The sequence below is a fragment of the Phascolarctos cinereus genome, unplaced genomic scaffold, assembly GCF_003287225.1.
Source record: "Phascolarctos cinereus isolate Bilbo 61053 unplaced genomic scaffold, phaCin_HiC Scaffold_5;HRSCAF=322, whole genome shotgun sequence".
In the NCBI taxonomy this organism is placed as follows: Eukaryota; Metazoa; Chordata; class Mammalia; order Diprotodontia; family Phascolarctidae; genus Phascolarctos; species Phascolarctos cinereus.
In genome coordinates, this window is record NW_027555958.1 from 217796353 (window position 1) to 217823165 (window position 26813).

The 26813-nt window shown below is 39.9% G+C and overlaps 1 protein-coding gene across 1 annotated transcript in view; it reads right to left on the minus strand.

The window, feature by feature from the left end:
- Positions 1-2453: 2453 nt before the first annotated feature.
- PAQR8 (progestin and adipoQ receptor family member 8) overlaps positions 2454-26813 on the minus strand; it is a 46119-nt gene continuing 21759 nt past the window's right edge. The window contains 2 exon segments of the mRNA XM_020993949.2: positions 2454-5340; positions 5343-5941. Coding sequence (XP_020849608.1) covers positions 4820-5340; positions 5343-5883 — 1062 coding nt within the window. The 5' untranslated portion in view covers positions 5884-5941 and the 3' untranslated portion in view covers positions 2454-4819.

Below are 26813 nucleotides of genomic sequence, written 5' to 3' on the forward strand. Positions count from 1 at the left end.
TGACCCAGGGCTCTGGCCTTGCTGCTGGCACGCCAGGTGAGGGTGCCCAGGACGGTGTTTCCCCTCTTACCTCAGTGAGACAGCCCTTTCCTGCCAACCTTCTAAATTTTCTTGGGCAGTAAAATTGTTTCACTCTGTCCTTTTGTCAGTTCTGCTGCTCCAAAATTCTTCTTGAGGCTTTATTTTTAAGTCGTCCAGAAGAGAATTTGGGAGAAGTTGGACAAGGCTTTGCCTTTACCCCCTGCTTCATCTTTGAAGCTTGGAATCTACAAGCTCTTTTTTTTCCCCCTTAAATAGTATTTTATTTTTTTCCAATTATATATAAGGACAATTTTAAACATTTATTTTTATTAAAATTCTGAGTTATAAATTTTCTCCCTGGAATCTGTAAGCTCTTAGCAGAAGACTTGAGAGGAACATTTTTTAATGATGTACTTCCAACAAAGTTGGGAATAAGGGCACTATTTCTCACACACAAGTAAATAGTTGGTTAGCCAATTTATTGCTGAATCCCCTTCTGAGGACAACAAGCAAATTCATCCCCAGACTGTAATATGCCCACATGTACTTTGTAAACTTTGGTCTGAAGTCCTCCAGAATACATGACAGCTTAAAATATTAGTTTTCCTAGGTGAATTTACATTTTTAAAAGTATCAAAAAATTCATTAGAAAATCATGTGTCAGTGGATGGTTAAGGATATCTCATCCCAGTTGGGAGCCTCTATTATCTCATGAATTCTTTGATTCAACCTATTCTAAAATGAAACATCCCCATTTTCTCCTTCCATTTCCATTATTGATACACAATCAATTTATTTCACCTTAATACTTTTTACAATATAATCAAACTCCTTTAAATTATCTAGGACTTAGCTGGAATTTTTGCTGAAAGGTAATAATTGCATAGTCACTATTCTGATTTCATCATTCAAAGAAACTGATGTTTGAAGTGATAAAAAAAACTGATTACTTTTTTTTCTACATATATCTTGCTGTTTCCTGCTGCTAATAGGAATTTCTTAGAGTCATAAAGCTGCTATGCTTTCTCCAACTTCATACCTAGCCAATATCGGGAAAGTATTTAACATTTCTTTTAACAACAAAAGATTAGTATCACAGGGCTTAAAGCAGGAAGAGCCCTTCAATGATAATTAGCAAACTCTTCCAGTTGCGTGACTAAGCAATCTTAGATTCTTTTTCTACTGCTTAAGAACTTGAAAGACATGTGATTAGAACTTTAAAAATTAGAAGGAAAAAAAAGAGGTGGTACCCATTCAGAATAAAGCACTTAGAGTGCGTTGGGGGTAGAGAGCAGTTTTTTAGAGGCATGCTCCATTACGAGTGGTTACTCTTCCTAGGTGCACAGTGCTGGTCAATAGTCTGGAGACTCGAGTTCAAATATGGCCTCAGATATTTACTAGCTGTGTGACTGTGGACAAGTTACTTAAGCCTGTTTGCCTCAGTTTCCTCATCAGTAAAATGATCTGGAGCAGCAAATGGCAAACTGTTCCTTGCCAAGAAAACCACCAAAGAGGGTCACAGAAAGTTGGACATGACCTAAATAACACAACAATTCTTTCTCTAGTCTTGTCTGTTTGTGTCATTTTTTTGCCACTCAGTCCCAAGCCATGGAGAAAACAGAATCACTCTAGAGAAAACAGAAGGTGTCCAAATGCAGAGTGTAACTCAGAAAGTTGGTTAAACATGGAACTTAAAATGATTTTCAGGATACCACTAGGTGGAAGCATATCTCAGTAAAGAACTAAGATTTATGAGCGACAAGTCTAGGGTTCTTAATGTTCATAGTCTGAGCTGACAAATACCCAAACTCTGCATTACTGTCCACTTAAATCACTCTTTTTGAATTAATACGCTTTGGTCCTCTTTAAACTCTGAGATGGACCTAGACTAGGTTAACTATATTTCTTTTTCATGATAGTCATTTAGAGTTAATTGGCCCCAGAAAGGTCATATGAGCATAGGATTTGAAACTGTAGGCAGGGGAGAACACATGAATGGGGGAGCAAGTCTTAAATAGGTAAGCTATGTTATATCATTAGAAGTAACCAAGGCACTCTGAATGAACCCAGAGCAGAGCTGCTCTCTCTTCCCCACCATCATGTTGCCTCTGCTCTGTCCACTGTCCCCATCTCCTGGGTACCAGAAACTGGACTTCACCAGAACTCCAGACCTTGAATTCTGATGGGGAGGCCTTTCACATTACCTTGTCTATTAGGAGTCTCTACTTCCTTCCTTCCCCCTTCCAGCTCTTATGTATTGTCTCCCCATTTGAATGTAAGCTTCTTGGGGACAAGGGCTGTCTTGCTCACTTACATCTGTCTTCCCTCTGCTTAGCATAGTGCCAAGTATATACGAGCTCTTAACCAAATGATTTATCTCTCTCTCCTCCTTCCTACCCTCTAACCTAGTTCCTGTACTTGATGTTACTCAATGATATTCTGACATATCCTCTCTGCCTCAACAACACTGGAATCCTTTGCCTTCCATCCTCCCTTTGTAAACACCTGGCCTTAGTGTAAAGATCTTTGGTATTAAATAGAGCCACAGATCAATCACAAGGATTGACTTAGTGAGAAGACAATGCTCTTCAATCCAATTCTTTTAAAAAATAAAGTTTTTTAAGGTGTCATCAACACATCAATGTCTAGTTGCTTAGTCAAATGGCAATACTGAATCCAGGCTTGCTCCATATGTTTGCATGCTCTTTCAGTATAGTCTTAGTTCAAGCCTATTCAGTTTATTTGGCTTTATTTGTACTGGTTACCACAGCTGTTGAATATATTATATGAGAAACTTATTTAATAAGTCCTCTGGAATTTAAGGTTCAACACTGAGACATCCAGTTGGATGAAAGGGGACAGAAATACAGGATTTCTTCCATCAATTAATAAATAAAAGTAATAGTGAAATTTTCATGAACATTTTTGGGGTCTTTCAGTTGAAAAGCAATAACTAGCCTTTTTCTACCTTCTCTTTTTGCTGGTTGGGAGAATGAAATGTTCCTTGGCCTTATTGCTTTAATCTCTAAAAGGAAAATTGCCACCTGGTCAAAAATGAAAACAATGAACACATTTGAATTTATAAGGCACTAAATCCAAACAACAGGCAGCTTGGCCTAGAAGACAGAGAGCTCAGCTGACAGAAGGTTCAGGGCCTGCTCCCAACACATACTGGCTTGTGTGACTTTGGGCAAGTCACTTACCTTCTAAGTATACTAGGCACCTCCCTAAGTAAAATAAAAAATGGTAGCTAAGTTACTTATTAGAAAAGGAAGTTTCTTCAGTAGGAAATTTCCCTGAATCAATTAAATCAGCTAAAAAAAATTAAACAAATATCTTTGGGTCCAGTAGAAATGAAATTAAGAACAAGGACTTGACCAAGAATAAAAGAATTAGAGCTTACGAACATAAATCTCAGTGAATGGGTCTTTAAATACTGTTCTGAGAGGAGGCCAGACTGACTCATCATTAACCTTGACAATTGCTGATAGAGGCTAAAGGAGAATTGGTGGCCTCTAAGAAGGAAGGATTTCATGGCTGCTCTGGATGGATATCCAAGTTACTCTGGATCACATAAAGTTCTTAGTGAGTGTTGCCTGTCCTGAATCCATCATATTACAGGACAATTCTAGTTGAAATATGTACTTTATGGGGAATAAAGTCCACATGTGTTCAAACCGAGGAATAATATATGGGTTCTTCCTAGATACCCAGAGCAATTCTGAATGATTTGTTCCAGGTCAAAGCAGACCTACTACTCGCTTGGAGATCCACAGTAGACTATTTATGTGGGCTCCCTCAAGGGGCTGGGATGATCTACTGGAGAAGTTGAGGAAGATGGGGAAATAATGTCTAGTCAGGACCCCAAATGTTCTCCAAATCAATGAGAAACCCTGAAAAGGACACCTGGAAACAGCTCATCCTCCCACATGCCAGCATCTGGCCTCGTTAAAGAGTAGAGCAGATTCCTTGCTCAACCATAGGGTTCCCAAGCCCAAAAGGGAGCTATGATAATCTCCAGTGCAAAAAAACCAGTGCCCAACAAAATACATTCTGGAAATCAAGCCCTCCTAAACACTCTTAGCATTTCACTGAGGCTGAATGAGTGTCAGAATACATGGTTTTCTGAATGTCTCTGCAGACTCCATATAGTTGATATATAGTCCTTTCGGTCACCATGTACACTTCAGAACTAGGTGAATAGCCCAGCCTCAAGCAGCTGACAGTCATCCTGAGAAAGGAGAGAAAAGGAAAGGAAGATCAGAGGAACCAAATAATTCAATGTGTTCATGGGTTTTGATCACTGATCTCTGGACCCTTGGTGCTCTAAATTCAGTTGAAAAAGGGTTCTGAGATCATCCCACCCTTCAGACATCAGCATAATGGGGCTGCGGGAACAACAGCAATTTGCTCAGCATTTTCTCCAGTTCAATATTAAATCCCTCTCATCCTGAGGGCTACTAGCCTTAGCAGGCTGAGCTGGAATTCTGCCCTGTTAAGACCAGTCAAATTCTCCTCGATTCAGAAGTCATGATGAAATCTAGTCAAGGCACCTTCCCTATCTGTGCCATCTGAGGATGTATTGCTGAAGAAAAGAAATATTCCCATTATTAAAATAAGAAAAGACTTTTATGCTTTCCAGTTGCTATAACCATAAGCTCTTACTTAGAAATAAAGTTTAATCTAAAGTACAGCTCTTTAAAAAAAAATTCAATGTTCTTCTCCCACTCTTTCTAGAGTTTTTTTTATTTTTCCAAGCAAATTCCCAAGAAACCACACAATCCTCAACCTGCCACCCTCAGGAATCCTTCTTGGTCAGTTCAGCCTTGATCTTGCACCTTAGGAGGGCTGCAGTTGAACCACTACAGGCAGCCAAGATGAAGAATGAGAGGCAGGCCAAGTAGACAGAGAAGGGGCTATGCCGCTGCAGAAAGATATCCTGTCGTCCTTGGTAATCCAGAAGAATGGCCTCAAGTTGGGAGAGGGTGCAGACCGACAGAAAGGCATGGAAGATCTGGTGCCCATGACCCACAATATCACAGGAGCCTGGGAAATATTTCTCTGGGACTGGACAGGAGAAGAAATAGGCACTGACCAGAAAAAAGAAAATCTGTAGGGTGTGGTACCAGGCAGCCTGCTCCTGACAGCCGGACAGGTGGCACAGTGCCACTCTGTGGGCCACGGGACTGATGTCCAGAATGAAGGCCAGCCCTGCCGGGACCACCTGACAGATCTTCCTCATGACTGGGTAAGGCCTCCGGTAGCGGTACTTGGCATAGCAGCAACCAGCACAAGACAACCAGCCGCAGAAGGCAGCGCCGGCAGGAAGAAGAGCCAGAACCGCTCATACCAGGCTGGATCAGAGCTATAGAAGAAGTGAGCCAGGGCACTGCCATACTGGTAGACGCTCACCCCCACATAATCCACAAAGTAGAAGGTGTAGTGGGACAGCTCTGATTTGGACTGCAGCAGGTGGGCCAGGAGGCTGCAGGTGAGGTACGTGATAGAGGACAAGATGAAGAGGAGCAGGGGCAGGGAATGGGCCGAGGTCCACGGCAGGGCTTCTGCCTCGGCAAAGGCTTGGAATCTCAGGAGGACAGCCAGGGCTGCCAGCAAGTGGGTCCACACATTGACCACCTCGTTGTGTTTCTGAAAGAGGCTGAGGAAATAGTAACGCCACTCGTGGCCTGTGGGGCGGTAGCCAGTGTGGATGTAGGGCTCCCGGAAGAGCTGGGGCACATCAGTTTCTGGGACGGTGCAAGGCATCTTGGGAAGGCCATCCTCCAGGAGCTTAGGCAGACGTCGGAGCTGCTGTCCACTGACGGAGAATGTGCTCAGGCGCTCCAAGATGGCCGTTGTCATGGTTGCCGTAACTAGGGCCTCTCTTATGTAGCAGGCCCAGGACCCAGAAGTCTTTAACCTAGAAGGGAAAAAATAAATCTCTTTTAAATGCAGCCAAAGACTCGTATATAATAGGGAAGAAACTACACATATTCTCTAGTCTAGCAATCAATCATTCAATATTTATTAAGCATCTTCTATGTGCCAGGCACTGTGTTTAGTGCTGGGGATACCAAAAGAGGCAAAATTATGATAACAGCTAACATTTCTATTGTTCAGTCATGTCTGAATCTTTGTGACCCCAAATGGGATTTTGTTGGCAAAGTTATTGGAGCGGTTTGCCACTTCAAGCTTCTCCAGTGGCTTAAGGCAAACAGAGGTTAAGTGACTGAGTGTCTGAGGCTGATTGGAACGCACGTCTTCATGACTCCAGACCTGGTGCTCTATCCACTGTGCCATCTAGCTCCCCAGTTAAGAATTAGAGTCAGAGTTTGAACCCATCTTTTTTGGCTTTAAATGTAGCACTCTGTCCATTATATGACTTCATGTTACAAAAATATAGGATAATCATCCTATTGACATTACTAGTATCAACAATGGCATTCAGTATCACTAATGATCAGTCAATCAATAACTATTTATTAAGTAGCTACTATGTTCAAGAAGTCACTGTTCTCGAGGTATTTGGGATAACCTAAATCACTTTCCAGTGCAAATGTCTCAGGGAGCTTGAAGACTTGATATAAAGAATGGATCAAGGCCCCCAAATAGAGGCAAATTACACATTTAAATTGGTAATAGCATCATCAGTACTTGGTACAGGTTTAGTAAGTAAAATATTTTAATGATCATCTGAAATGGGCAAAAAGGCTATTCTGATTTTAAATAAAAAAAAAGCTTAATGACAAGGGTCTTTCACTATACCTTGATGACTACCAGTTTTAAAAGTACTTCCCACCGTAAGTGACTGAATCTGAACTTATGGCCACACAACTATTATTATCCTTATTTTACAGGTGAAGAAATTGAGGCTCAGAGTAAGCTCCTCAGGTTAAGATTGCAGGCCTACACTCACACAGGAAAGTATAGAATATCACGGCTGGCAGGCACTTTGGTGATCACCTCCTAGTCCAAACTCATTTCTGTATAGTGGAGGAAACAGGGCAGCATCATCAGTAGAAAGAATACTGGAACTAGAAATCAGAAGACCAGGGTTTGAATACCAGCTCCTTGACTTACTACCCATAGACCCTGGGAAAGTGATTTCACTTGTTTAGGCCTCATTTTCCTCATCTGTAAAATGAAAAGATTGGACCAGATGACTTCTGAGTTCCCTTCCAGGTTTCAAACTATGATTTCACACTTAGAAGAAAGGAAAACTGACTCAAAGTCCCAAATAAGATAACGACAGAATCTGAACTAGAAAGCAGGTGTCCTGGTTCCCAATCCAATGCTGTCTCAATTACCCCATGCTTGTTTCCCAGAGACATAGTCTCTAAATCAGCCAGATGAGTACAGTCTGCCATTTGGCAAAATGTTTGGTTGTAACCATCAATAAGAGAGTTAACAGGTAAGGAACTGGATTTTCTGTACAGAATGCTACTATAATGGTTTGAATTTCCCCATTTTAAAGAAGTTCCAAGCTTGATTTATTTATGTGATTGATGGTCTTTTTCCCACAGAACCCCAAATGCTTTACTAGATATCTGACAATTACCCCCTCTCACAACTATGACCTTAGGTCTGTGGTGATGGTCAATAAGGACTTATTAAGCACCTACTACATTCCAGACACTGCTAAGAGCTGGGTTTGCAAAAGTTGCGGAGCAAAACATAGCAAATGTTACATGATTTGTTGATATGGCAGGATAGGGGATGAAGGGTTGGGAGCAAAACATTCGATCTGCCTACTACTTTACCAATGTGCCAGAAAAAAAGATGAAAAAAAAATCTAATTTTGAAGTCAAAGGACCTGAATCCAAATGCCAGCTCTGCCTTTGACTACCAGGGTGACCTTGGGCAAGGCTCTAAGCCTCCTTATTATTTTTTTTAATGTAAAGAGTATTTTATTTTTTCTAGTTACATGTAGAGATAGTTTTCAACATTCATTTTTTTTTGGGGGGGGTTAGCAATGGGGTTAAGTGACTTGCCCAGGGTCACAACAGCTAGTTAAGTGTTATGTGTCTGAGGCCGGATTTGAACTCAGGTCCTTCTGAATCCAGGGCCGGTGCTCTATCCACTGTGCCACCTAGCTGCCCCTCAACATTAATTTTTTAATAAGATTTTGAGTTCCAAATTTTTCCTCCCAACCACCTTTTTCCCCTCCTCAAGAGGGCAATCAATCTGACAAAATTTATTCATGTTAAACATATTTCTACATTAGTCGTGTTGTGAAAGAAGAAACACAACAAAAGGGGTGAAAAACCATGAAAAAAAAAACAAAGAAAGTAAAAATAATATGCTTTGATCTACATTCAGACTCCATCAGTTATTTCTCTGGATGTGGATAGCATTTTCCATCATGAGTTCTTTGGAATTGTCTCAGGTCATTGTATTGCTGAGAAGAGCTAAGTCTATCATAGTTGATCATCCCCCAATGTTGCTGTTACTGTGCACAATATTCTCCTGATTCGGCTCACTTCATTCAGCATCAGTTCATGTAAGTCTTTCCAGGTTTTTCTGAAATCTGCCTGCTCATCATTTCCCCTAAGCCTCTTTAGACTTCATTTTCCTCATCTACAAAAGGAGGATGTTGAACTGGGGCAGGGGTTCTTAAGCTGAGGTTCATGAACTTGTATTTTAAATTACACACACACACACACACACACACACATACACATATGTACGTATGTATGTATACACACACATGATAAATGCTTTCCAAAATAATTTGTTTCCTTTGTAATCCTATGTATTTAATTTTTTGCATCTAAATAGAGTGTTCTGAGAATATCCAGAGGCTCCACCAGACTGCCAAAAGGGTCCAGAAAAGGTTAAGGATCCCTTGACTCAAGGATTTCTAAAGACCCTTTCCAGTTATAAATCTCTGATCTCTGTTCTCACGAGGTTAAAAAAAGAAAAAGTGGATGTGGAGGTTCAAGTGTTGGAAGAGGAAAGAAACTGAGAAATGTACAGGGTTGGTGACAGCAAAAGCAATAGAGAAAAAAGACAGAATTAGGAAGAGAAAGAGTCAAAAATAGCTCCAATTTGGAAAAAAAAGAAATAGGAGCGTCAGCTAACAGAAAAGGGGGCTTGGAATCTGGAACTTCCTAGGAGGGGAATAGTTACAGTAGAGATATTTTTGAATGGACATTTTCCCAACTGTTTTCTGCTGGCAGTTGGTGAACAATAATTGAGGGTCAGGGGAATTAACCCTCTAAGTGGCAGGTGATACAGAGAAGACAAGAGGTAGAATGGTGTCCTGCCCTTTGGAGTTGAGAGGTCCATAAGCCAGAAGGCGTTTCTAGGGACAGCCTTTCTTCAGTAGGGAATAAAGTAATATTTTGTACCCACACAGCACCTTCCTGAAGAGCTAAGAGGCATTATTTCACTAGAGACCTTTATCTATCTACTCTTCTAAGGCATTCAGGGAAGATGTAAGCATCAGCCCCATTTTATAGATGGTAGAAATCCAGACATGCATTGATAATGATAACAGCTATCATTATACAATGCCCGCCATGTACCAAGGCCCTATGCTAAGTGTTTTATAAATATTAACTCATTTGATCCTTACAACCACTCTGGTAGATAGGAGCTATTATTATCCCCATTTTACAGATGAGGAAGCTGAGGCAAGCAGAGGTTAAATGACTTGCCCAAGGTGACACAGCTGTTAAGTGTCCAAAACCAGATTTAGACTCAGGTCTTCCTAACCCCAGGTACAACGTTCTATCTGCTGAATCACCTATTAGCTGCTCCTCCACACTGAGTCAGTGAGGAAACTGGGAGGATGGAGGAAGGGATCCCTGAATGCTCTTAGCCAAAAACCTTCACTATTTCATCAGCATTTGAAGATGAAGTGTTCCTCTTGGCTCTATACACCTCTACAAATCTGCTGAAACACGGAATCGATTAAGTTAAATGACACAGCAAATTATAAATCACATAGGGAATTTCAGAATGTCACAGCCTGTAAGACTCTCTCTAAAAGGAAGATCATAAGATCATGGATGTAGTAGAGCTGGAAAGACCCTTGATTTTACAGAGAAGAAAACTAAAGGCCCAGGACGTTACTCAAGGTCACAAAGTTAATAATCTCTCATCAGAGGTAGGATTTGAATCCAGGTCCTCTGAGCCAGAGTCAGTACTATTTCCTGAGGTACCAGTACTCCCCATTCATCATAATTATCCCTCATTTCTCCTAAAAGTCTTCCCTTCAAGAAGTCTTTTTCATCTTAGAATCATATTTTTATTTCTATTATTTTTAGTTTCCCATTGGACAAGGGAGATAGAACTGAGAATAGAAGAACTGGGGCACTACTTATGGGAAATAATCTCAGATTTCCAGGGAAAAAAAGCCTAGATAAAAAGCTAGAAGTTAAGAAGGTTCTTTCTCTTGAAAAGGGTTCCTCCTCTTTCTAGGATCTCCTTTAAAACGCATACTAGTGACCTCAGCTTCTCTTCTATCACATTATTCAGCAAAACAGACTTGTGGGTAACCTGACACTCCCCAGGGGGATTGCATACAACTCAACAGTCCCTGGAAACAACCACAAATGCCTGGGAACTATGCACGCCATGATGATACCGAGTCTCCTCTGCAGTCTTTAGTTCTCTGGTGCTGAAAAAGACGTGGGTTTCTCTCTGGGCGTCCAGTAGTTTGAGAATTTTTCCCACCTGGCAGGGGTTTTTCTGTACTCTTTCAATGGCTCAATTCACACCCCATTTTCTTCAAGGAGTGGTCACCACTGCTGGAGGATCCAGCTGTCAGCCTTCGTAGCTGAAGCTGGGAAGAAACTGAATTAAGTCTTTGGAGCAGGCCAGTCCCATTTTCATGATGTCAAGGGAGTGAGAAATGCTTCCAGGGAAAGACTTTACAATGATCTACTCCCAGAGCTGGAGGCCTGTGGATATGGAACATTGCATATACTGTTAGACCTGGCCAACGTTTTGGTTAGTTTTACAGAGCTACTTTTCCTCTCTCTTTCTTTTTTGTTTTTTCAGTATAATGAATGGCTTTCTGAGTGAGTAGGGAAATTTTATGTTGCAAATGAATGTGATGTTAAAAAAAAATCAATAAATTTTTAAATAATCTATTTTACTCCATAAAATTTAAATCTGTTTAAAGTAGATCATTTACCTGCAAGCCAAACACTGAAACACACCTGACAGTATTCTCTGAATGATTACTTGTGAGTCACTAGCTTTGAATCACCTCCTCACTTTCTCTCAGACCCCTCCCCATATTATAGGCTGCTGCAAGGCCGGTGGGTTTTACCTTTGCAACATCTCTTGAATACATCCCCTTCTCTCCTTTGACATTGCCACTATTCTGCTACAAGCCCTCATGACCTCATGCCTGGACTCTTGCAATAGGCTATTAGAGAGTTTGCCTGACTCAAGTCTCTCCCTACTCCAGCCCATCCTCGATTCAGCCACCAAAGTGATCTCCCTGAAGCGCAGGTCTGACCGCATCACTCCCTTCCTCTATAAACTCCAGTGGCTCCCACTGCCTCCCAGATCAAGTACAAAATGTTCTGTTTGGCTTTCAAAGTCTTCTATAACCTACTCTCTCCTCCTACCTTTCCAGTCTTCTTACAACTTATTCCCCAACAAGTATTCTTTGATTCAGTGACACTGCCTCCTGTCTGTTCCACAAACAAGTCATAACATCTCTTACTCTGGGCATTTTTGGTAGCCATCCATCATGCCTGGAATACTCTCCCTCCTCAACTCTGCCTACTGACCCCCCTTGGCTTCCTTTAAGTCCCAACTAACATGCCATCTTTTACAGGAAGCCTTTCCCAGTCTCTCAACTCTAGCGACCTCCCCTCTGTTAATTATTACCCTTTTATATCATATATGGCTTGCTTTGTATATATTTGTTTGCATGTTGTCTCCCCCATGTGATTGTGAGCTCCTTGAGGGCAGGGACTGTCCTTTGCCTCTTTTGTATCCCTAGCACTTAGCATAGTACTTGGCACACTGTAGGTGCTTAATAATTATTGTTGATTAATTGAAGGGTAATGCTTCTTTGTACAGTTCTCCAAATTACTCTCCTTCCTCTTGAAGGCATCACAACTCTCATGACATATTATCTTAACACTACTTTAGAATAGCACCATGTTTACATAAGAAATCCATAAAAAATTTGACCTACTCAGCTGGGGTTGATGTATTTTATGCTAAAGAGGAACACTGTTTTCTCTTTGGAAAAATGGAATCTATATTCTAATGTGGACTAGAAATGTTACATGGTCTTTTTTTCTAAACTATATTATTAAGTTTAAAAACTTTTATTGATATCTTTCATTTTTCTACTACCTTCATTTCCCAATATACCATTTTCCCCTTCCTTTCCCAAAAATAAATCTCTTATAAACAAAGATCTTTTTTAAAAAGAGGAAAAGAACATTTTAGCAAAACTAACCAATACACCATCCAAGTCTGACATTACATGCAGTACTTCATACCCATAATTCCCCTCTGCCACAAAAAAAGGGAGGGAGGTACATTTTCCCATCTTTTTGCTGGGGACAAACAAAAATTGATCATTATAATGACACAGCATTCAGTTCTAATTTTGTTGATGTTCTTTCTATTTCCATAGTTGTAGATATTGCATATATTGTTTTCCTGCTTCTGCTTACTTAACTTTGCATGCTTTCATATCAATCATCCCATGCTTCTCTGTACAGTTAATTACAGCACAGTTAGGAATCATACATTGTTAATAGCTTCAAACAATCAAGAAGCTTTTATTCCAAGCTTAATATGGGCTCGAATTACTCATGGTACCTTTCTTCAAAGAACCTATAATCTAACTGAAGAGATAACACTTACATAACAAATGAAAGAATGCAATTATGAGCTAAATTTTGTGGTGGTACCAGTATAGGTGCCGTAGATTTGAGCTAGGCCTTCAAGAATGAAACAATATTTATGTAAGGAAGAGTGAGGAGTGTTCCAAGGGGGCAATGTAAGTGATGACATTAAGTGAGGGAGGAGATCTGTAAAGTCATCTACAAAAATATAACAGACCCCATGAGAGCTACTAATGAGATAATCAAGACAGTACAGAGTGAACAAGTCATGGGTGACACTCATGATTAGGGGTTTGGGACAGGAATGATGCTCCAGCAAAGGAGATTTAGAAGAAGCAGCCAAAACTGTAGGCAGTGAACCAAGAGAGAACAATTACACAAAAACCCAGGAGAAGGTAATCAATAGTGTCAAATGCAACAAAAGATGCAAGAAGAACGAGGGTTGAGAAGAAGCCATCAGATCAGACTAGGTGATCTGTATAATCCTATCCCACTGTACAATTCCATAATTGCATGTGTCTGGTTCTTCAGTGTCACCTTTCACACCAAGAACCAAGTCCTCGTGGTCCAGCCACGATACCAGCCCTGCTGCTCATTGTGGTGCAGCCACGATACTGCTGCTCATCACACACACACAGACACACACACACACACACACACACACACACACACACACACATACACGTACACACATAGAGCAGGACAGTCAGGCAGCTGCTGCTACACAGTGAATTAAAGTGGGTCACTTACCAGCAGGGAGAGTGGAACATACACTTCAAGGCATCCCTAAAGTGCAGCTCCAGCCAAGGCTGCATAATCACTGATGACTGGTTAAGGACAGCAGTTAAAATGCCAAATTGGTAAGGGATGATAAGGAAAAGGATTTCTCTTTTAGGACAAAGCCTTTGGGATGCCCAGAAAGGGGTCAAAGGCGGAGCTGCAAATAGCAACCAAGCCTTTCATTATAGTCACTGGTCAACAGAAAGAAGGGTTGGACCCACATGGATCTTTTCAGCCACACCTGCCCCTGTGTGGCTCTGCACAGTTAACTGTAATAATTGTTAAATGCATGGCTTTTAAATAAATAACAAATCATATTTTGTATAGCAAGTTTGCAAAGCACTTTCTTCACAACAACCGTGTGCTGTAGATAGCAATTATACAGGCGCGTACACCCCTGCTTTTACAGATGAAAGAACTGAGGCCTTGAGTGGTTACATAATCTAACCAAGGGATCACATGTTTCCTGGGTGTCAGAGCCAGGATTTGAACCTAGATCTCTTCACTTCAAGTCCTGCCACTAAAAAGAAATTACTTAAAGAGACAAAATAAATAAAAAATAATAAAATATAGGTAATATTACATTTTAAAACTAAGTCAATATGCAGGCCACCGGGATCCTTATCTACAGTTTAATGACCCCCATATATATTTGTTTCACAGCACTGGCTTGTAACACAGATCATATATTTAATTGGACTGAATTCAATTAATTTAGTTAATTGAATTGAAATTGAATAATATGAATTGAAAATATTTTTGCCTTTTTAAATTGGACCTATATAGGGAACTCTCTACCAAAGCAGAATAGCACCTGCTCTCCAATTTATGCTCTTAGAGAGCTAACCTTCTAAAAGGATTAGAATATGCCATGAGTCAAATTATATTTTTCCCAACATTAAAAGCCTGATATGATTAGTCTGTAAAGAGATTATTTTGTCTTTTCCTTGAAAAATGAGCATTAGAAATACGTCCTACCACTAATGCACTGTTGGTAGAGTTGTGAACTCACCCAACCATTCTGGAGTGCAATTGGAACTATGCCCAAAGGACTATAAAATTGCGCATACCCTTTGACCCAGCAATATACTACTAGGTCTGTATTCCAAAAAAGATTTTTTAAAAAGGGAAAAGGACCTATTTGTACAAAAATATTTATAGCAGTTACTTCTGAGTAGCAAATATTTGGAAATTGAGGGGATGCCTATCAACTGGGGAATGGCTGAACAAGTTATAAAATATGATTGTAATGGAATATTACTGTGCTGTAAGAAATGACGAGTAGAATGATTTCAGAAAAACCTGGAAAGACACACATGAACTGATACAAAGTGAGGTGAGCAGAACCAGATCATACACAATAATAACAATATTGTACAATGAAGAACTGTGAATGACTTGCCTATTCTCAGCAATATAATGATCTAAGATCATCCCAAAGGACTCATCATGAAAAATATTCTGTGCCTTCAGAGAAAGAACTGATGTTGTCTGAATATAGACTGAAGCATACTATTTTTCACTTTCTTTTTTTCTTTCTTTTTTGTTCAAGTTTTCTTGGGTAAAATGACTAATATGGAAATGTTTTATGTGATTGTACATGTATAATCTATATCGGATTGCTTACTGTCTCAGGGAGGAGGGAGAGAAGGGAGAAAGGGATAGAATTTAGAATTCAAAATTTAAAAAAAAAGAAAGAAATTGTTTTTACATGTTATTGGGGGAAAATTTAATTTAAAAAAAGATGTCTTACTTTGTGCATGTATATAATATGTATAAATATACATATTAATATGCATGACAGATGGCACTGTGCTTATTTGTGGCAAACCTTGGAACACCATGGGACCTCTTTGATGAAGTCCATAATCACTCAAAACAGCATGCCCCCACTATCCACACAGGAAAGACTAAGTGGATGAAGAATGCCTACTGTCTGGCAACCACATGGCCATTGTGGAATGGGGGGATGGGTAGCTAGAGGATCCTCAGCCTGATTCTGCCCATCAGCATGGAGTTATTAATGATTCAGTGTAAGCTAGAGGATTACAGATTAAGGTTTTCTCATCATGGCTATAGGAGTATTAGGTTCCCTTTCTACTTCAGGGTGTTAGTGTGAGATTCCTTTTGTCACCCTGCTTATGCTGGAAAGCTACTCATTTTTTTTTTGGCTAGGCAATGGGGTTAAGTGACTTGCCCAGGGTCACACGGCTAATAAGTGTTATGTGTCTGAGGCTGGATTTGAACTCAGGTCCTCCTGAATCTAGGGTCGGTGCTCCATCTACTGCGTCACCTAGCTGCCCCCGAAAACTACTCATTTTAACGGTAACTCCATCTACCAAAGGGCTCCTCATTGAGTATATGATCACATGATGCAGCCACTTCTCCCCACCTTCTTTAATTTTGATCCTGTCATACTTCCTTTAGTCCGATGTATCAACAGGAACAAAAAAATTTCTTTTACAAAATGCCTCATTCAGTGTGTCTACACTGATATTGTCCATTTTCGATTATAAGCTCCTTGAGGGCAGTTTTGCTATTACACAGTATTGCTGTAGAGTGCCTAACAGCGCCGCATAAAGAATGCATAATAAATATTTTAATTCTATTTAAAAAGAATGAATGCTTACTGTCTAAACTAGCATACATAGCTGGATGGATAACCTATCCATCAGTAAGTACATATCTCGTGGGACAGACACTGCAAATGAATACTCTGTTGGGTTCAGAATTGAAAAGGATATGAACAGGCTCGATTGCTTTGAAAAACTACAAAGTTCTCTGAATAATCCTCACAAAGAAATATCCTTTGATATTAACTCTTTGAGTATTGTCTAGTGGCTGTGAATCATGAGAACTGGTCTCTGAAGAACTGAAATTGAGAATCACCCACAGGGCAATGGAGAAGAGTAAGAAAAATGACTATTTGCTTATTATATTCATAACCAATTTTATATATACACAGAACCCCAAAGAGTTTCTTTTTTCTTTTTACTTCCTTGTAAAGGACAGCACTGACAATGAGACATTATCCTCAATCTTGGGCAGAACCCCACCCAACTGGGAGAACTTAGTAAAGAGAATCTAATCTAAGTGAATTATGGCCCATTGTTCTACTCAGGTAGAACTGGGTTTTAAATGGATTCTTTTGTATGGATTGCTGGAGGTGGAATGATTTAAGAGTACTAACAAGATCAGAGTCTTGTTCCCAGCCAATCATTAGAATAAGCCCACCCCTCATTATAATATTAATTTCTATTAATTGCTAACCAATCAGAATGGATTTCTTCCCATTAGGGACAACCCCCTCTTCCAAATCTATTAAACTATCCAACATTCTCCAGAGTTCATCACTGGTTTGGGGAGAAACCACTGACCTTAATTTATTGATTATTTGCTAGCCATAATCAATAGATTGATTATTAATTGCCCAGAAATTCTATCTCTCAGGCTTTTCATTCATCACAAGAAGCACATGGTAGTAGTAAGTAGTCTACAACACAGTACAGTCAATCAACAGGCACTGATTAAGCTACTAGTAGGAGAAAAAAGAAAAGAATCTTTGAATTGTTTTAGACAATTTAAGGGGAGGAAGGATGTAGTATGATCTCTTTATCTTTTGTTTAGAACTGTCTGGTGGGCCAATGATGCTCTGCAATTGACTAATTTCTTATTTTCCTTCTCCTGCCTACATTTCATCTCATTTCATTTTGCTTGGGTAATCATTTTAAGACTGTACCATTATGGGCCTTGTGAAGGGCAAAGTAAGACAAAGTGGCACATGTCTATTTTGTCTGATGTGTAGCGGGAGAAAAATTGAGAGTAACACTAAGGCCAGGAAAGTGTTAGGGGAGTGGACATCTTGGAGTATCTGAGTGACAAGGATGAAAAGTCAATACCAGATGATGGTAATTTTTCTTTTGAGCCATTCTGTTTGGGGAAAAGTTACAGTGCCAATGCCTGAAATGCATACTAATTAAAGTCTAGGTAAAGAATCCTCTCAGGACTCTCTCCTTGTGAGTGAGCTCAGCTCCTGGATCAGACTGGTATGAGGCCCATCGATTCTCAGATATTCTCCTATTTGTCAGCCATGTTCAACTATGAAATCACAGATATTCCAGGCCCTGGGCCAAGCCAAGTGAACTATCAAGAAACGAGTTGATTCCTACTAACATCAAATCATTTTTAAAAATTTACTTTGCAGAAGTGGGGCAAGAAGGAAGAAACAGGGAGAAGGAGGAAGGTTGGAGACAAAAAGAGAGATGGAAGGGCGAGCAAGAGGAGAGAGAGAATCTGTTCTTATGTGTGGAAATATGTTTTGCATGACTTCACATGTATAATGGATATCATATTTCTTATTTTCTCAATGGGGGGTGGAGGGAAAGAGAAAATTTGGGACTGAAATTTTTTAACTAAAAAAAAAGGGAATCCCTTCTTATATCCTTATTCAATAACTTCTCTCTCCCTCCCTTCTTCCCTCCCTCCAGCTTTTCTTCCCTCCCTCCCTCCTTCCCCTACATCTTTGTTTCTCTGGAGTAAGAAAGGCAATGGAAAGATGCCTACTATTAAAGGTAATAATTTTTGCTTGGTCCTGAAGGGATGAGAAACTATAGCTCTCTGCCTTCTTTTTTTTTTGGGGGGGGAGGAAGAGAGGACTATAGGTGAGGACCATGGCATATAGTGTCAAACTCAGTGAAGGTGTTCGTCAGTTTTGTTATAAGGTATGGCTTGCTGGAAAGGGGGATGGGGGAACATACAGAAATTAAGGAACTATTAAATTAAAATTTTAGACTTAAACATGGCTAATTATTACACAGATAACCACAGTGCTATCATAACAGTCTTTTAATTCAGCACCAAACATGCTCTGTGGCTTTGAGAAAGTCTCAGTTCTCCCTTAAACATTCTTTAGGGTAAAGCTCAAATTTCATAAATTCCACGAAGCCTTCCCCTCCCATCCCAGCTGATTGTGATCTCTCCTGTCTCTGACCTCCTAAAGTACTATCTGGTCTGCTAAAGAACTGTCTGTTCCATTCATTTAAACACTTAATCACGTACAGCCTAGCCTTGTTGTTTAACTGCTAAATGTGTTTATCTTATCACTTCCACTAAAGTATAAGCTATAAGAATCATGAATTTTCTTCTTGCATTTCCCGTAAGAGGTATAGTATATAAGAACCAACTTCCACGTCAGAAAGCCCTGGGTTCAAGTCCTCCTCTCAGACACTTACAGATTCTGTGACCTTGGACAAGTCACTGATCTGCTAATCTGCATGAGTAAAGGGAGTTCCCTCCTCTAGGGAGTTCCTTATATCAGTGAAATCACAGGTCCAGGCTCTATCTTTATACAAGGGATGCAAGTGATACATGAGGAACAAGGAGGGAAAAGTCAATGTCAATTAGGAGCACCAAGGAAGACTTCTTGGAGGTGGCATTTTACTTGGGTGAGGTAGGAATTCAGTTATGTACATGAAGGAGTGAGAGGTTCTTGAGTAATGGAAAGGTACCGAGTAGAAAATGTGGTATGAATGGGGTGATGGTGAGTTTGGCTGAAAGTGAGGAATGGTCAAAATGTTACCACTATCTAGATGGCCTTGAACCCCAGGCAAAAGAAGTATGAATTTTACTCTATAGGCAACAGGGAATCATCAATGAGTTTTTATTTAATAGGAGTGATGTGGCTAGATCTCCGAATAAGGCATCCGGTCTAACAGCGACGTGAAGGATGGAACAGATTAGAAGACCAATTAGAATCAGCTGGACTTAGTAACTGGCTGGACATGAGAGATGATGGGGATAGAAGAATCCGTCATGGCATCAAGTTTCAAACTGGTATTTTGGATGAATGATGGTACCCCTGGTAAAAATAGTAAAGTGATAAAGAAATAGATTTGGGGAGGAAAACTAACTTGGTTCCAGGCGTGTTGACTTGGAGGTGCCAGCAGCACATGGGAGTATAGGAGATGTGGGTAGCTGGGATAGGAGTCCAAAGTGGGACTCGAGATAAAATGTTGGCATTTCCTATCTCCAGAAGTAGCTTCCTGTATTTAAGAAGGGATCTGCTTAAACATCTTGAGCTTTAACCTGAGAATTAACTGAATTTAATTCATCTTGGTGGCACAACAGGCTAAAAATCAAAGGAAGACTTGGAGAATGAGACCCTAATTCTAAATCCTGTTCTGCTACTCATTTTGCTAAATGCTCCTGGTTAGGCAGATTGTTTATCTGATCTGGGCCTCACTTTCCTTTGGCTTGGAAAGAGAACTGTTATGAAACCAAATGAAATCTTATCTGTTAAGTGCTCTGATCTCTTCTGGAAAATAGTCTGAAACAAATATAAATCATTTATAAAACAAGATAATAATTATCCATAACCTAATAACAAACAATTACTTTTTAAAGTAATTTATTTTTAAAAAAACGAGACAGTGGATAGAATAGTGGATAGAGTACAGGGCCTGGAATCAGGAAGTCTGGAGTTCAAATCCAGCCTCAGACACTTACTAGCTATGTAATCTTGGCAAGTCATTTAACATCTTTTTGCCTCAGTTTTCACATCTGTAAAATGAGTTGGAGAAGGAAATGGAAAACCGTTCCAGTATCTTTACCAAGAAAACCCCAAATGGGGTCACAAAGAGTTAGATGTTACTGAAAGAATAGTAATAACAAAACTAACAAACAAGGTAATAATTTACCCATAGAAATACTCATCCATGGCCAAGGAGGCACCATGGTCCTATGGATAAAGTAATAGATCTGGAGCCAGAGAACCTGAGCTCAAAGCTGAACTCTGTCACTTACTAGCTGTGTGACTCTGGGAAAGTTGCTTAACCTCTTTGGGCCTCAGTTTCTTCATCTGTAAAATGAAAAGGTTGAACTAGATAATAACGATAGCAAACATTTATATAGTACCTCCTATATGCTAGGCACTGTGCTAAGCACTTTGCAATTATCTCATTTGAGGCTCACAACATGCCTGGGAAGTAAGTGCTATCATTATCCCCATTTTATAGTTGAAGAAACAGATAAATAAAAGTGAAGTGATAAAAGTGAAGTGACTTGTCCAGGGTCACATATGTAGAAAATATTTGAAATCACATTTGAACTCAGGTCTTCCTGACTCTAGGAAGTCTGGTGCTCTGTTAAAGTCCCTTCCAATTCTAAATCTATGATTCCCAAATCCTCTGACAAAGCAAAAAGGGTTACAAAAATACCAGGTATTAGTAATAATGACAAATGTCACCACTCAGAGGCAATTAGGTGGCACAGTGGATGGGAGCACAGTCCTGGAGTCAGGAACTAGTTGTGTGACCCTGGGCAAGTCACTTAACCTCTGTCTGCCTCAATTTCCTCAACTGTAAAATGGGTAACATAATAGCACTTAACCTCCCAGGGCTGTTGTGAGGATAAAATGAAATAAGATCGGTAAAGCTCTTAGCACAGTGCCTGATACATAGTAAGCACTCAATTAATGCTTCCTTCCTTCCTTCCTTCCTTCCTTCCTTCAAAGGTTGAGTAGCATTTACATTCTTATAACACATAAAAACAGAAGATCAGAGAAAAAGCAAATTGTAACAGGCTCTTTGATGTCTTCTGAAAAACTTAAATAACTTTTGCTATTTTAACCTCATTTTCCCTCACACAATAAATGTGGGCAAATAAGGTAGGGAGGAGCAAGGATTCTTATCTTTATTTTATGAGCAGCTCAGAGATTATTGTGAGATTTGTCCAAGGTTACACACAAATTCCACAACATAGCAAGGACTATAACCATTGTCTATTGACTTTCAATCCACTGCTCATTCCACTAGATAATTATAGATGTTCTGGAATCCAGATGTCACAAATGAACCTAAAATATTTGCTTAACAGTTATATTTATCCTGCTTTAGGCCTTGCTTAAGTGAACGGAAGGACAGTGTTTATATATATTTTTTATTTCTGAAATGATCAAAGCAGGCTCATATGATTTGATCAGATTAATTAAACAAAATAAAAAACCATAATGATATTCTGTGAACTGGAACGGAAGGCGTATTTGAGAACTGCTACCTATAGCTTCATTATGAGGTTTCAAATACTTTATAGGATCATAGATTTAGAGCTGAAAGTAATCTTTTCAATTTACAGATGAGGAACATAAGCCCACAGAGGTTAAGTGACTTGCCCAGGGCCATACAGCTAGTAGATTGTCATCCATACTCAAATTCATTACATGATATTTCAGTCTCATGCTCATGCCTGGCCCAAGACAAGCTGCCTTCTATTTATCTGTTTAACATCTTACTTCCTCTGACTGAGGGGCCTTTGCCCAATGGGCTGGTCAATGTTCATCAGGTCACCAGACGGAATTTCTAAGAGTGTACGATTTCTGGAATTGGACTTTGGAAGGTAAGCCTTCTGAAGACTAGTGAGGAGGGTGGGATATTAGGGAAAGGGCAGAGATAAGGGTTGCCACCCTCCTCAGAAAAAGTATGAGGTATGTCGAGGGCTATCTGGTAAATATTTGCACAAGTGCTGTCTGCAATTTGAGATGTAACTTCTCAGGAAACTGAAGCCATCTGCCATGTTGCTATACTCTTTTCCTCTCCCCTGTCCTAGTTCTCATGATTTCAGGCATAACTGTTGCACAGCTTTATTGGCCAAAGAAAGCTCTATAAATTGACAGTGGGTACTGGCCTAATCTAGAAAGTCTTGGCCAGAGTACAGAATTATGGAAGCTGGATTCCACAGACAATCACAGGATCTCAGAGCTGGGAGGCAATTTAAGAGATCATCTCTTGGAGTTTTTAATTTGCTGTTGTTGTTGTTTTTGGCTAGGCAATGGGGTTAAGTGACTTGCCCAGGGTCACATAGCTAGTAAGTGTTATGTGTCTAAGGCCACATTTGAACTCAGGTCCTCCTGAATCCAGGGCCGGTGCTCTATCCACTGTGCCATTTAGCTGCCCCCTTAATTTGTTTTTAAAACATTTTGGTAACTTAATATAGCTGGTTCCCTTTGTCATCTTATGTGTTTTATTTTATGCATTTAAAAACACAATTCTGAGAGAAGGTTCAGGGACTTCAGAAGACTGAAAGAGGGTGCATGACACAAAGAAAATTGAGATTTTCTCACCTAGTCCAGTCCTTTCATGTGACAGACAAGGAACTGCTAAGGGGTCACACAACTAGTCTATAGTAAACAGAATTAGAATTTGAACTCAGGTTCACTCACTCTAAATACAGCTCTCTTTCCAATGTATTACATGGCCTCCAAGAAGTTTATCTTCCTTCCAGGTTGAGTGGATGGCAGTGACTTTTACCCAAAGAAGAAATCTGATCTCCCTTTTTATTGGACCCCATAAAGGAAGGTAAAAACATGGTAGAAAATGGATTTCAGAATCCAACATTTTTAGAAATTTACTTTTTCATCAGTCCATTTAATGGCAAACTAAAATACACTCTACTAGCCTCAAGGCCTCAACCAGTGATTTCATCTGAATGGTGAACTTAGGGTGTGCATACTGCCTCGAGCAATGCAAATCTACCATCCTTTGGCCACTATAAGTCTTTGGAGAGTTTCTTGGGTCCCAGAGAAACTTAAAAATGACTTGCTCCTCTTCACACAGCTAGTTTCAGTCAAGACACAGAACTTGAAAACTCCATTCTTATGACTCCAAGGCTGGACTTCTAACCACTGGCCCACTCAACAAGCCTCAGGAATGCATGAAAACACACACACACACACACACACACACACACACACACACACACACACACAAGCTTCCACAAGTTTGTTTTGTTTTAAGCTGTTTACCAACTTTCCATGCTGTGCAACCTGTGGGTTTAGATAATGAAAACTAAGTGAAATCAATATCCCCTACAAACCTGTTGCCAACTGCAAGGGACTGGCTGAAATGCCAGCCTAAATCCCAGAGCCCAATAACCCCACCTTCAAAAGAAGATTTCAACTCACAACAGAAATAGGTGGTTTTCCCATGCCTTAATGGACTAAACCAAAGTACTCAGACTCAATAGTATAACTGAAAAATCAAATTCTTGATGTTCATCACGGGTGTTATAGAGATTGATTTTTGAAAGGGCGAGAACGGAAGGACTAGCATCTCTCAGGTTACAGTGACGAACATCACCTCCAGGCTCAGATGACATCTGATGGTAATCTGTGCAAGCATCACCTGAGTTCCTAGGATTGTTTTTCCAATCTAGTTGAAAATGCCTGCGCCAGCAATTCCTGAATGAGCTTGTCCCTTGAACCCTTGAACAACTAACTACCTGCTCTTTCTCAGCTGTTACGGTTGTCTACTCACCTACCCACAGATCTGGGAAAATGTATCAAGAGCGGATTGTCACAGTAAGTTAGAACCAAACTCTCAATGGCCTAAGTGTTTACCTTTTGGCCAGCACCTACTCCAGGAAAGTGTTTAGAACTAAATACTACCCGAAGGCATGTTATATTTACATCTATTGGCAGGGCAACACCATCAAAGGATAAATGCCTTTGGCGAATGTCAAGTAACCTCTCACCTGAATTCACTTGCCTAAAATTGAGATTTTTTTTTTTTTTAAGTACAAAATTTTCCTTAGTGTCCCACAGGAAATATATAGCTGAACCAAGTAAGGGACCCGGCTTCCTAGTTATCATCATTAACAGTAATAGTCATGGAATGAGGGCAGTCTTGTTAATAGGGAAGGAGCTACCATGGTACCATGGGAAAAGCAGTAGATTTTGACTCAGACAACATGGTGTCAAACCCTGCTCTACAGAGTACCGGTGTGACATTAGTCAAATCACCTAACTAATCTGGGCCTACAGATCTTCACAGGTAAAATGAGACAGCTGAACTAGATAACTTCCCAGGGTCCCTTCTAGCTCTAAAGCTAAGCACCTACAAACCCCGCCCCTTTTTTTTTCCTGTTTCTACATTATTGGTTAAAATCCTTCTGAAATGTATTAGTTCACTTTGCTGGTTTACTGGAAATGTAACTGAACATCACAAGATTCCTTTAGGGTGACTTGGACAGCAAATATAAAGGGATCTTTCTTTTGTAAATCAGAATTCTGCCATGCCTCATCATCATTCTTAAAAATATCAAAGGTCGCTGCCTGCGACTGAAGACCCAGCTCTGACATCCTATGCATCAATGCAGATGTGGATGGTGTACAGAACTGAACAATGTCTGTGGTGAGTCCAAGACACAGTCCAGAAGCTACTTTAAAAAACCCAAGTTAAACAAAACCCCTAATATAAGCTTGCATCGCTGTGACTTGACTTTTTTTTTCCACTAAAGTGAAGTACAGCAAAAATATTCAGTTCAATGGAAGGTTCCATTTTATTGCTGCATTACCAATGATGTTTATTTATCCAAACAAACCCTCCCCCCCCAGATGATCACATGAAGAAGTGGTCAGCTTTTCCTTCTATATATAGCTTTTTAATCTAGTGGATAAAACGGGGCAGAAACAAAAGACCCAGGTCTCCTTGCTTTTTTAGAGTTTTAGTCTAAATTTTTAGTCAAATGACATCATTTAAATCTACCAAATGTATATTAGATGTTTCGTGACTATATATGTATAATGGGTACTGTAGTTCTTGTCTTCTCAACGGTAGGAAAGAAGAGTGGAGAGGGGAAAAGAATGTGGAACTGAAAATAAAAATAACATTTAAAAAAATGTTTATTAAGTATCTGCTTTGGGCATTGAGGTAGCAGAGTGGATAGAGTGCTGGGCCTCGAGTCAGGAAGACCTGAGTTCAAATGTAACCTCAGACACTTCCTAGCTTTGTGACTGTGGGCAAGTCATTTCACCCTGTTTGCCTCAGTTTCCTCATCTGTAAAATGATCTGGAGAAGGAAATGGCAAACCACTTTAGTATCTTTGCCAAAAAAAAAACCAACCCTAAACGGGGTCATGAAGAATTGAACACAATTGAAATGACTGACACCAAGTGTCAAATTTATTCATTCATTCATTTATATTTATATTTAAATATTATATATCATACATAAATAACATATTTTTATTTATATTTATATTCATTTATTTACTCTAAATCTATGATTCTATTGAGCTGGAAAGGACCTTGGAGGCTATCAAATCTAAGCTCCTCATATTGAGGCAACTAGTGGTTCAGTGGAGCTCTATTCTGTGGTTTAAAACACAAGTTCAAATCCAGCCTCAGACATATATTAACTGTGTAACTTTGGGCAAGTCACTTCACAGTTGTTTGCTTCAGTTTCCTCAACTATAAAATAGGGATAATAACAGCACCTATCTCCCAGGGTTGTTGTATGCCCAAATGAAATAATATTCGCAAAGTGCTTAGTACAGCATCTAGTACATAGCAGGTGCTTAATAAATGTTTACTTTCTTACAGATGAGGAAACTGAGGCACACAGAGGTAAAATGACTAGTCCAAGATCATACAGCCAGTACATATCAGAGGCAGGGCCTGAACCTAGCTCTTCCTGACTGAAGTCAAAGCTCTATTCACTACATACTCTACCTCTCCACATTTGGTACTAGAAACAAAAATTAAAAACAAAGGCTCTGCCTCAAAAAGTCGACTACCTAATAGGTGGGCTAAGATATTCACACAACTAAATATGATACCATGCAAAGTAGGATATGGACAAAAAAAAAGACCTCAGAGAGATCTAAGAAAATCTGAGGAGGGAAAAAATAATTTTCAGCTCAAGAGAGTGAGGAAAGATTTCATGAAGGAGATGGACTTGAAAGAACAGAAGGATTTCAACAGCAAAGATGAAGAGAGTATACTCCCAAGATGGGAATGCAGGAAGGCAGAAGAGGGCAGGATGGGAGCTAATAGTCTCCTTTTGGCTGGAATGAAAAGTATGTGAAAAGAAAGGTGGAATGAAATAAAGCTGGTAAATTGAAGCTATATTAGAGGTGCTAAAATACCAAGCTAAGGAGTTTTACTTTATCTTGCATAATTTATAATTTATATCCTATATAGTTTATAAGGAACCACTGATTTTTTTTGGGGGGGGCGATAGGGGAATAACATGGTCAGATCTGTGCATTAAGAGAATTATTTTGGCAGCTGTGTGAAATACTGGAGGTGAAGGTCTGATGATGGCACAAGGACCAGGTGAGCGACCCCTGCAATCGTCCTGGCAGAAGTGGGGTGGTGGTGAATGAGGGGGATGGTGGTGTTAGTGGAGAGGA